This window comes from Rana temporaria, chromosome 3, assembly GCF_905171775.1.
Source record: "Rana temporaria chromosome 3, aRanTem1.1, whole genome shotgun sequence".
In the NCBI taxonomy this organism is placed as follows: domain Eukaryota; kingdom Metazoa; phylum Chordata; class Amphibia; order Anura; family Ranidae; genus Rana; species Rana temporaria.
The window spans coordinates 310815202-310828161 of record NC_053491.1 but is presented as its reverse complement, the minus strand read 5'-3'; the positions used below and the strand labels follow the sequence as shown (position 1 = coordinate 310828161).

General features: G+C 47.2%; 1 protein-coding gene across 3 annotated transcripts in view; it reads right to left on the bottom strand.

The window, feature by feature from the left end:
* LOC120932444 (A disintegrin and metalloproteinase with thrombospondin motifs 2-like) overlaps nt 1-12960 on the bottom strand; it is a 1658079-nt gene that overhangs the window by 481180 nt on the left and 1163939 nt on the right. For all 3 annotated transcript variants that reach the window (XM_040344802.1, XM_040344801.1, XM_040344800.1), the window contains exon 16: nt 12241-12407. In XM_040344802.1, coding sequence (XP_040200736.1) covers nt 12241-12407 — 167 coding nt within the window. The remainder of the gene's footprint in view (nt 1-12240; nt 12408-12960) is intronic.

Below are 12960 nucleotides of genomic sequence, written 5' to 3'. Positions count from 1 at the left end.
CCTCTTACCCCACCAGAAGAGGGATCAGACATGCCCACACGCTATACAACTCCTCATGGGCTAAACGTCACTACACATAGGCCACAGGTTTTAAAAGGAACATCTACTGATTTATAAACCTCTTTGAACCCCACTAATGAGTCGCAGACTTACTCCCCTCCCGAAAACCAACACTCTACCTGGTCCGACTCAAGGTTTTGGACAAGACCTTGGTTGACTCTTACCCTTTAGGTATCGATCAATAATTTAGCTCAGATAATGTGGGGCCACACCACAAATTGGCACTATAGAATAATGGACTGTTTCACATTACTCAATGTATTTGTGTTTGGTTTTACACAGTTATTAGATAGGCATGTTTACGATTTTAATGCATCTTCTTACATATTACTGTTTTGATGATTGGATACTGTTAGATGACTCTGACACTACTCCCAGTCCCCTACTATATACTAGTAGGGGACTCGGACTAGCTCCCCATTCACGTACGTCTAACCTGTTTGGCTCCAGGATCCCCACTCCCTACCAGACTATAGCGCTCCTTCAGACCACTAATTGGCTCTCCAGTGGCGCTGTCTCCATCATATCTCAACTCTCCCATACGCAACCTCCTCCATCCAAACATGTACAACCTCCTCTGATCAGCGGGTCACACCCCATTAACTGTGTCTACCACTTCCCACTGTCGCTGGCTCCCCCCCCCCCCCACAGTGGTATCCAGCACAACCCATTAAGATTTTTAACCACACTCACATATTTTACCACTGAACCACTCTGACTACACCCTGAAATAGGTACATAGTGCACTCGGACTAGCGAGCTGGTCCTCACTACACACCGGACACTATCTTGTGTTCATGTTCACACATCCTTAACTCTCCAACCTTAATCCAGTTGCCCCTTCGCTAATATCCCTGAAAGACACACTCTTCTTTGATTCCGCCATTACCCTCTACCCCTCTCCTGTGAGTTTCCTTACTGATCTTGACCCTCTGCTCTACACTAGACCCCATATCCTTTCTCTATACACCCTTGTCCTCCTCCTCCAACGTGTCCCTACCGGAAGCCAGAAAATTTACCTACCTAATTAAAGCCAAGGAAATCTATCTCTCCTCGAACAATGACACTATTCTCACATAAACAAGCTAAATTGAAAACCAAAATCATCTCCCTAAACACTCGTGGTCTCAACCTGCCAGAAAAATTCTCCCAATTACTTCTCTTCATGCAAAAAAACAAAGCAGACATCATATTCCTTCTGGAAACACATTTCAAAACAGATTCCACCCCAAAACTTTCCAACACCTACTTTCCAACCTCTTTTCATGCAACTAACCACACAACAAAATCTAAAGGAGTATCTATCCTATTTGCGAAACATTGCCCGTTTCAAATAAAGGACACCTGCATCGACAAGGAAGCACGTTATATCTTCATAAAAAGCTCACTGTTCAGAAAGCAAGTCACCCTTGCTAATATCTACGCTCCAAACACTAAACAAGTCCACTTTTTCAGATCAACATTACAAATACTCTCAACATTCCATGAAGGCATCCTTATTCTTGGCGGGGATTTCAATGTCCCGCTCAGCCCTCTGCACGATACATCGGCAGGTACCCCTACCATGCCTTATAAAAGCACTACGTGCAATTAAAACACAAATACAGGAGTTGACACTGCATGACTCCTGGCAAACACTCTACCCTACCAAAAAAGACTACACATTTTAATCGGCCCCACACGACCACTATTCCAGACTCAACTATCTATTCCATTGACCCCATGTATTTACCAGATCACCATCCTATCTCTATGTCCATTGAATTTGACGACAAACCACCAAGACCCTCAATTTGGCAACTCGACCCCTCCCTTCTCACAGACAATATTATAGCACTCAAAATAAACAAACGTTTATCACAATACTTCCGAGAGAATAGCTCTCCGGACATATCCCCAATGTCGAAATGGGAGACACATAAATGTACCAAACAAGGAAAACGAATTGCACTATCTGCCAAACGTAGGAGGGAAAGACAATCACACATCGCAAATTTGATCACCCGAATTCATAGACTGGAACATGCTCATAAGACTTCCCAAGCGACCTCGTCCCTCCTAGGACAGAACTTTTGGAGGTATTAGACAAAAAAACAAAACGCAACTACATAATGTCCCAAAAAATATTCTATGAATATGGTAATAAATCTGGAAAATTCTTGGTGAGAGCCCTCCGATCAAAAAAAGCATCCATGACAATTTACTATCTCACTGACTCGACAGGCCGTAAAATAGTCTCAAACAATCAGATAGCTGACCACTTTGTTCAGGATTACTCCCACCTTTATAATCTAAACCAATCTGAAACTTGGACAGATGACAACACAAGATCACAGAGGATTAGAAATTTCCACACACAATATAGCCCCAAGCCTCTATCCAACTCAGAAGCCAAAAACCTGGAGCAGCCTATATTGTACACAGAGATAGACACAGTACATAAACAATTGCAACCTGGAAAGAACTCAGGGCCAGATGGTCTGACAAGAGGCTATTATAAAACATTTCCCATGGCCGTAGGGGCTCTTCACCATGAGATAATCCAATTCCAAGTTATTTCCTCACCTAAGTTTCCATGGTTATTGTTTTTCCTTGTGACGGACCCATCCGTATACTGGACATATTGTGTTCGTCTGCTTTGCCGTTTTACATGAAGTCGCCCATTCGTATGTCGACCACGAGGCGGCGGCCATTTTGGGTGTAAGAAAGTACAGCGGTGTTCGACGAGTATTCACTAGAACCCGAAACGGACACTTTTCCAACCGAACACCGCTGAAGTCGTCGACCCCCCCCCCCCTTCGACAGCGCTGTGCGAGAGAATTGAACAACCCGACTGGACTTAACCCAGATAGCCGTCCCCTGGAGTCAACCGCATACCAACGAACTATAACAGACTTTGACTCCATGGCGATCGGACTATGTGGATGGGATCTGGGCGCTATTCCCCAATAATATGCCCTCAGTTCCAGGCTATCTGTTGATACGTTATATGAATGTAAAATGTTCGGCAGTTATAAAGTTATAGATTTTAATGTACTTCGAAACTGTGATGCATGCTGGGAAATGGTGGGGATGTATGTTTGAAATGTCCCCATGTCGTTCTGTTATTTCAGTCTCCCATCTGGTCCCCTAGGCGAGTGTCCACCAGGTGGGAGACCTGCATAAATACGGGCGGGTAGCCCACAGTAAAAGTTAGTTCGTGTTTTACCCTCATAATGGAGCTTGGTCTCGTTATTGGAGGGGATTGGGTTACTGGCCACTAAGGACGGTGTATGGAGATGGTTGCCGGTTGGAACCTATTGCACTTCGGCGGTTAGCGGCGGTTCGTGTACTTTGGAGCTTGGGAAGAGAGGTACCGTAACAACTGGTGGCAGCGGTGGGATGAACCTCAGCGCCCAAAGAAACCACTACAACCAGGACCAAATGGAATTGCAATACCAAAACCTGAGAAGAGCTACCTTAAAGGATTTATTAGAGCAAAGAGGCGGACAGGCCAGTAACCTCAAAAAGAGGGACATTATCACATTATTGCTGGAAATGGATGGAGTACCAGCAGTAGAGGGAACCAATGGACCCAGCCCAGACGACAGAACCCCCGAAGAAGAGAGATTTGACCGGGCGGTAAGAATTAGGCTGGCCCATTATGGTCCCAACCCATCTGCGGAATTATCGCCCAAGCCGCTGTGAGGCCAACCTGCTACGCCAAAGCGGCACTGCAGCAGGCCCCAGTCACAGCAGACACGGGGGGAAAGGTGCCGTTTGCAGCATTTAAAGCCTTCAGTGAGACAGAAGGAGAGATCGATGGGTACCTTGCTGATTTTGAGCGGCAATGTGCCCTGCACACGGTACCCCTGGAGGACTGGATCCCTATATTGTCCGGCAAGTTATCCGGCCGGGCCAGTGAGGCTTTTCGGGCCATCCCTGATGAGGAGATCGGGGATTATGTGGCCGTCAGGGAAGCTCTACTCTCCCGGTATGCCGTTACACCCGAGGCATACGAAGGAGGTTCCGGGACACTGTAAAAACGACTGGGGACTCCTACGTTGAATGGGCATGTAAGGTACACCGCACCGCCGCACACTGGATGGCGGGGTGCCAGGCGGTGTCCGGAGAGGAGGTGCTACAGATGTTTCTGTTGGAACATTGCTTCGACAAATTACCAACAGGGGTCAGAGAGTGGGTAAGGGACCGTAAACCCTCCACTCTCCATGAAGCAGCTCGCCTGGCGGATGAGTATACGGATGCCCGAAAATTGGACAATTCAGCCACCAAGGCTCCCGCCAGGGTGGAATACAAGCCAGCAGCTACTATTTACCAACCCCCTATGAATCGGCCCTCAGCACCCCCTCCGTCGACCCAGTATCCCCGCTCACCCCGGTTTAACTCTCGGGAATACTCCCAACCCAGTCGGTGCTACCTATGCAATCAGCTGGGACACAAGCGACCGGAGTGCCCGATGAACAATGCCAACCAAAGTCAGTCCTGGAAGAGACCCCCAGGGGCCAATCCACGACCACCTCTCCCCGCAACTCACTGTGTGGAGGAAGAAGAATGCTGGGGTATTCTGCATGAGGCCGACCCCGTTCAGGCGGCCCTCCGAGATAACAGGCAGCACCACAGACAGTGTGTCAAGGTCAACGGGAAGGAGGTCAGTGGCCTACGGGATACCGGTGCGACCATGACTTTACTCCAGAAGCACCTTGTATCTGAGAACCAACATACCGGGGACACGGTCGCAGTACGAGTAGCCAGAGGTGCCGTGTTCCGACTACCCGTTGCCCGGGTACATTTGGATTGGGGAGTGGGCGCTAGACAAGTGAACGTGGGGGTTATGAAAGACTTACCCGCCGATGTCCTCCTTGGCAATGACTTGGCCCCCCTCCTTTCAGCCTATGCTCCCATGGGCCCCGCTGCAGTAGACGCTGTCACGACCCGGGCCCAGACCCGTGCCGCCGAAGCCGGCCCACCTGCTGCTGCGACCCAGGTAAGACCCTCTACCCCGACGTGTATGTTAGATCCGGCCCCTTTAGGCTGGGATACCCCAGAGATGTATGGAAGGGAGACTAGGGAAGACCCGACGTTAGCGAAGTACAGGGCCAGGGCCGACTCAGGGGAGGAAGGAGTAGATGGGGAGCACTACGAGTGGGTGGGGGATAGGCTGTACAGGATCCCGAGACCGTCCCAAAAACCGTGCACCCCTCCGCACAAGCGACAGCTAGTGGTACCTGCCAAGTACCAGCAGGAGATTTTACGGATTGGGCACGATGTGCCGTTAGCGGGCCATCTAGGCTCTCACCGCACAGCTCATAGGATCACTCAAAACTTTTTCTGGCCCAATTTGAACCGAGACGTGCGGATGTATTGTAGCACGTGCGACACCTGTCAACGGGTAGGAAAGCGGGGAGATCACCCAAAAGCTAGGCTTCAGTCGATGCCTATCATTGGGGAGCCCTTTTCCCGCATAGCCGTTGACCTTGTAGGTCCACTGGCCAGGGCTAGCCCCTCCGGTAAGAAGTACATTCTTACCGTGGTGGACTATGCCACACGTTACCCAGAGGCAGTAGCGCTGTCTAATATCGAGGCAGAGACAGTAGCTGATGCCCTGGTTAAGATATTCACTAGGGTCGGGTTCCCTCAGGAGATTCTCTCTGATCAGGGAACTCAGTTTACCGCTGTGCTCACCCAGCAACTGTGGAAGGCGTGCGGCATTAAACCGCTGCTTAGCTCACCGTATCACCCACAGACCAACGGCCTCTGCGAGCGATTTAATGGTACCCTCAAACAGATGCTGAGGACCTTTACTGACACTTGCAGAGACTGGGAGCGATTCCTGCCTCATCTGCTATTTGCATACAGAGAGGTGCCCCAGGAATCTACTGGGTTCTCCCCCTTTGAGTTACTCTATGGGAGAAGGGTCCGAGGACCCCTAGATCTCATTAGAGGACACTGGGAGGGGGGAGACGGAGCAAGAAGGGACCCCCATAGTACCATATGTCCTGGAACTCCGGGACCGCATGGAGAAACTATCCCTGATGGTAAGGGAAAATCTCCAGGCGGCCCAGGGGAGACAGAAGCGGTGGTACGATCGGGGCGCCCGACAGCGGGTCTTCCAGGTTGGGCAGAAGGTTCTAGTGCTCAAACCTGTGAAGGCAAACAAGATGCAAGCATCTTGGCAGGGCCCGTATAAAGTATTAGCGCAGATATGTGATACTACCTACCTTAGAGCCAGCTAAGGTCGAGGCGGTAGCTAATTGGCCCACACCTATCACCAAGACCCAAGTGCTAGCCTTCCTGGGGACGGCAGGGTATTACCGATGTTTTGTCCCCGACTACAGTACGGTGGCCAAGCCCTTGACGGACCTGACTAAGAAAAACTTACCTAAGCAGGTCCTGTGGTCGCCAGCTTGAGAAGCCGCGTTTCGGGCCCTGAAGCAAGCTCTAGTGAATGCCCCTGTCCTGGCTGCCCCAATGCCTAACAAACGTTTTCTCGTCCATACAGATGCTTCCATGTATGGACTGGGGGCTGTGCTAAGCCAGGTCGGGGAAGATGGAGGGGAGCACCCTGTCGCGTATCTCAGCAGAAAACTACTACCCAGGGAAGTGAGTTATGCGGCAGTGGAGAAGGAGTGTTTAGCCCTGGTCTGGGCACTAAAGAAATTGAGTCCTTATTTATACGGACAAGAATTTTCCCTCATTATGGACCACAACCCCCTAGTTTGGCTTAACCGGGTCTCAGGAGACAATGGCAGACTGCTGAGGTGGAGTCTGGCACTACAGCCTTACAATTTCACCATCAGCTACCGACCCGGTAAGCAGAATGGGAATGCGGATGGATTATCTCGGCAAACAGACGTCTCTACGCCTTCTCCGTCCGGTCATCCCCAAGTTGACCCGCCAAAGGGTCAAGCCGGGTCTGCCGGAGTGTTCCACAAGGAGGGAGCCATGTGACGGACCCATCCGTATACTGGACATATTGTGTTCGTCTGCTTTGCCGTTTTACATGAAGTCGCCCATTCGTATGTCGACCACGAGGCGGCGGCCATTTTGGGTGTAAGAAAGTACAGCGGTGTTCGACGAGTATTCACTAGAACCCGAAACGGACACTTTTCCAACCGAACACCGCTGAAGTCGTCGACCCCCCCCCCCTTCGACGGCGCTGTGCGGGAGAATTGAACAACCCGACTGGACTTAACCCAGATAGCCGTCCCCTGGAGTCAACCGCATACCAACGAACTATAACAGACTTTGACTCCATGGCGATCGGACTATGCGGATGGGATCTGGGCGCTATTCCCCAATAATATGCCCTCAGTTCCAGGCTATCTGGGGATACGTTATATGAATGTAAAATGTTCGGCAGTTATAAAGTTATAGATTTTAATGTACTTCGAAACTGTGATGCATGCTGGGAAATGGTGGGGATGTATGTTTGAAATGTCCCCATGTCGTTCTGTTATTTCAGTCTCCCATCTGGTCCCCTAGGGGAGTGTCCACCAGGTGGGAGACCTGCATAAATACGGGCGGGTAGCCCACAGTAAAAGTTAGTTCGTGTTTTACCCTCATAATGGAGCTTGGTCTCGTTATTGGAGGGGATTGGGTTACTGGCCACTAAGGACGGTGTATGGAGATGGTTGCCGGTTGGAACCTATTGCACTTCGGCGGTTAGCGGCGGTTCGTGTACTTTGGAGCTCAGGAAGAGAGGTACCGTAACAGTCCTTGTTTACAGAGGCACAACTCCTCTTATGATTGGCTCCTTTTTTGTGAAGAAGAAGAGTGATGAACTGAGACTGATTGATTATAGGGGTCTCAACCGTCTCACCATTAAAAATGCCTATACGATCCCACTGATTACAGAGTTATTTGACCGCCTCAAGGGAGCAACGCCTTTCACAAAGCTTGATCTGAGAGGGGCATACAATCTCGTCAGGATTAAGGAGGGCGACGAGTGGAAAACTGCATTTAATACCACAACAGGTCATTATGAGTATCGTGTAATGCCTTTTGGCCTCTGTAACGCTCCAGCAGTTTTCCAGGAGTTTATTAACAATGTCCTCCGAGATTTGTTGAAGTTATGTGTGGTGGTTTATCTCGATGATATCCTCATATTTTCCAAGTCCATGGAGAGTGCTTCAGAAACGAAGAGAGAACAATCTCTATTGTAAACTGGATAAGTGTGAATTCCATCGTGAACAGATCAAATTCCTGGGTTATGTAATTTCCATGGCTTGGTTTTTGATGGACCCAGAGAAACTTTCTGCTGTGCTACAGTGGCCTCGACCCATGGGTTTACGTCCTCTGCAGCGTTTTCTTGGCTTTGCCAACTATTATCAGAAGTTTATTCATAACTTCTCGTCTCTGGTCAAGCCCCTGACTGATATGACCAGAAAGGACGGTAACCCACAATGTTGGTCTCCAGAGTCCATTAAGGCTTTTGAGAGTCTTAAGGCTGCCTTTGTTTCTACTCCTGTGTTGGCACATCCTGATCCTATGTTGCTTTTTATCCTTGAGGTTGCTTCTGAGATTGGAGTGGGCGCCCTTCTGTCTCAACTTCTTAGCTCTGACAGCACTCCGTGTGGCCACTTTTTCAAGAAATTGTCACCTGCAGAGTGCAATTACAAGATTGGTGACAGAGAGCTGTTGGCGATCATTTTAGCCCTGAAATAATGGAGAAATCTCCTCGAAGGCACCACTGTGCCAGTTTTCATTCTTACTGACCATAAGAATCTCACATTCTTGTCTGAGGCCAAGCGCCTCTCTCCCAGAAGGGCGCGATGGGCTCTTTTCTTGTTGAGTTTTAATTATATTGTCTCATTCTTACACAGTTCTAATGACTGTAAGGGCTGACACCTTGTCACGTAAATTTACCTCCACTTCAAAGATGTAGTCGGTTCCGGTTCCTGTGATTCCTCCTGATCGTATTCTGGCTACGGTTGGCACCAGTCTCACTTCTCCTTTGAGAGTCAAAATTCTTGCTGCTCAGGTGGAGGCCCCTCCTGAGAAACCTTGTGACCAATGCTTTGTTCCTGAGAGTCTCTGTACTGCTGTGCTCCAGACTTGCAATTCTCCCAAGGCTGCTGGCCACCCTTGGAAGAATCAACTCTTTTGGGCCATTTCCCAACAATTCTGGTGGCCTAGTCTATGTGTTGATGTAACACAGTTATCCTTATGGTAGTTGACTGGTTCTCGAAAATGTCTCACTGTATTCCACTTAAGAAGTTGCCTATTTCTAAGGAACTGGCTTCCATTTTTGCTCTGGAGATCTTTCGCTTACATGGCCTACCCAAGGTCATTGTCTCAGACAGGGGAAGTCAGTTTGTGTCCCGGTTCTGGCAAGCCTTTTGTGCACAGCTAGGAATTCAGCTTGCTTTCTCCTCTGCGTATTACCCGCAGTCTAATGGGGCTGCAGAACGAGCCAGTCTTTGGGGCAATTGCTACGTTGCTATATTTCTGACCATCATAACTGGTCAGACTTCTTACCATGGGTGGAGTTTGCTCACAATAGCGCTTAAAATTCTGCTTCCCGTTTGTCCCCGTTTATGGCAAATTATGGTTTCCAACCTTCCTATCTTGGGATTCAACTGACATCTCAGTTATCTGCATATATTATACACTAAAAACTAACTCCTGATCCTTCAACGCATTCAGAAGGACTTAAAGTCATGGTCGCAGGGCATGTTCTCATGGTTTGGAAGGGCGTCCATAATCAAAATGAACACCCCCCCCCCCAGAATATTATATCATATGCAAACAATCCCCATAAAATTGCCATAAGCCTTTTTTTGCCTTGTATCGTAAAACTTGCACAGAATTTCTGTGGGGCAAAGGGCGCCCAAGACTCAGCTTTAAAACACTAACAATACCCAAACTAAAAGGTGGCATAGGCTTTCCTAAAATTGCCAAATATCACTGGGAGTACCAATTGACAAGAATAGTAGACTGGAATATTCATACACAGACAAAAGCATGGACGAACTTCGAAAATGCTTTCTCCCACATACCAATACAATTACCCTGGACCTCCCCAAGGTATGTTTCAACACATTGCAAATCTTCCAGAAGGCATGTCGTAAATACCAAATTTCCTCCGCACCCGGTCTACTAACCCCCGTACGTAACAACCCGGAATTCCCGCCAGGCCCTTCAGATTCATTCCTTTTAGAAATCTAGCCCCATACTGATATGAGAGCAGACCACGTCTTCTCCAGGGACACCATTCTGACTTACCCGAACTGTCTATGCAGGGGTCAGGACAATCCTTCTCATTCTGGACATACTGCCATCTCCGACATTTCCTCACTCATCCACAAGTATGATAGACAACTCACACCTTTCGAGGAGACTTGTACCAAAAAAGAACCGCAAAGACATTTGATCTCCGATATATATTCTATCCTATTCTCTGACCACAATCCAAAATCGCAAGCTGTAGATGGGAAAGGGAACTCTCGATTAACTGATCAGATGGAGATTGGGAAAATATCTATTCTTATATCCACAAGGGGTCAATTAACGTATCAGCAAAGGAAAATGGCTTTAAAAGTATTTTGTAGAAAACCCCCCTTAGGCGACATAAAATCTCCCCCGATATTCCCCCAAATTGCTGGATATACTCTGACAAAGACGGGTCACTCCTCCAACATATGGTGGTCGTGTCCTTCAATACAAAATTTCTGGAAAGAGGTCCACCTCCTCACTGCCCTGATCACAACCTACCAGATAGAATTCACCCCATCCCAAATGCTCCTACACCACTCACCCAAAGAAAGATTATCAACACTCACTATCTCTACACTATATAAACGCTGCAAAAATGTGTATCCCAACTAGCAAGAAGTCGCCCGAACCCCCAACCATTGCGGACTGGTTCAGACGCATAAATAGAGTGGCAAAAATGGAGGACTTGGTTCACCAATTTAAAGACACACCAACAAAATTCAGGAAAATTTGGTCTTGCTGGCATCACTTCAAAACGACTGACAATTTCACCCATCTATTGTCTCAATGATATTTGAGAGAACATGACGTCAATTCAGAGGAGGAGTAGGAGGAGAAGCCCACCCTTTTGCCATTTCAGCTACCTCCTCCCTACCCTTTTATATACATACTACACAATGTTTCCAAATAATACTTCTCTACATAAAATATTAAACGATCATATCTACCTAGGCCTCTCATCCCCTCCCATTAACTAGATCTGCTATAGCAATTCTCAACTGAGTGGCGCTGCTCTACCCAAGGTCCCCTCTTCCCTTTCCCCTCCCACTCAACTGACCTAACAGGTTCTCCCAACCGACTCAAGTAACCACCCTGAGTGCGGAATACACCCACTAGATGCATCTTTCACCTATGTATTGCTAGTGGTCCGGTGACCGCAAACCCATAAGAATTTAATTGAGACACATAACCAACGTCATTGTGCATCCAACCCATAAAAGTATACAATTATCTCCAAAAGCGAAGCACGACCAGCAAACCTACACTCACCCCCTATCATCGCCGATGCTCCCTAAAACTTTTACCCTCGACCAATACCGATATGTTGAAAATACCCTAAGGAACAAAAGGGCTCACAGCTACCCTAATGGTCAAACGCACTATCAAGATAGGGAAACTCCAGCACCCAAACCGAATAGGGTAACCGTGACAAGCATATAACTACGTGGTCGCTTTCAGGGCTAAGTGCTCATGTTGTTCACCTTTTGATGATTCTTGTTATTAGTCATTATTGTTACACCATACTGAAATATAATGTATTAGTATCAATAATACCTCTGATGACCTGAAACACTGCATTGTACTACATTTTGGATATTTCACAAATGTATTCCTATTGTGCATTATATCCTTTGTTCACAATAAACTTTAGAAGTGTTGGTTTTAGAATCTACAGAAAAACACGATTGTTGTTTCTCCTTTATCTGCAAGCATTGTTTGAATAAAATTCAAGAATTTCAATGGGTGTAATTACTTTTTTTACATGACTGTAAATCAATTTACAGAGATCTGTTTTCTATTTGACAATAAAGTATTTATTTCTGTTAAACAGTGTAAAAACAAAAGTAAATGTAGTGTGATTCGATGTTCTACATCTATATAATAATAAAAGATAAAAACTCCCAAGAGCGTAAACACTTTTTATGGACACTGTATATATTACATAATAACTTTCAAAAAACTTACAAGGACGACAATTGGATATCGCAATGGCCCAATGGTCTGAAGTGTTTCCCGGTTGTCATCATTACGATAATCCCATTCAATACCCATTTTCACAAATACTTTTGAGTCTTGAATATTCAGATTTTCTTCATTTAATACGAACTTTCCAGTTGCTTGATTTCGGATAGCTAGAAAAAGAAAGTACAAATATATGACCACACATTTTAAATATTATTGATATTAGACGTGTGTAAGTGTGCACTGTGCAAAAGTTTATATATATATATTGTACAGGACACCGGGGGTGGGTCCTGGACGGGTGCTATACGGCACCACTGTTTGGACTATGGTCCATTTAAATAGAGGTAGAAGGTTCAGGGGGTCACCCAAAAGTGGGTGAAAAGTTCCAGGCAGGCGCTAGTTCAGAGAGGACTGGCTCGCAGTCTTCTCTATCTTAATAAAGTAGTTTGGGGCCTGGAATTTTGGAGGCTCCAAAGTGTTATTTGGGTGGGATGGAGCCTCCACTCCTAAACCCTGGAAGCCAGCGCACAAGGGGTTAAAATCTCACAGACAACCACCCATTAAAGCAGGAAGTGATGCTGGAGGGAGTGAGTTGGGAGAGTGCACCTATGAGGACAAGATGGAAGTCTGCTAGCTGCTCAGAGAGGACCTTTGAGTAGTTTGGAAGTGAAGCTGTGTCTGCAGGGAAGGTCTGGAGGACTTCTTACTAAAAACGTATGT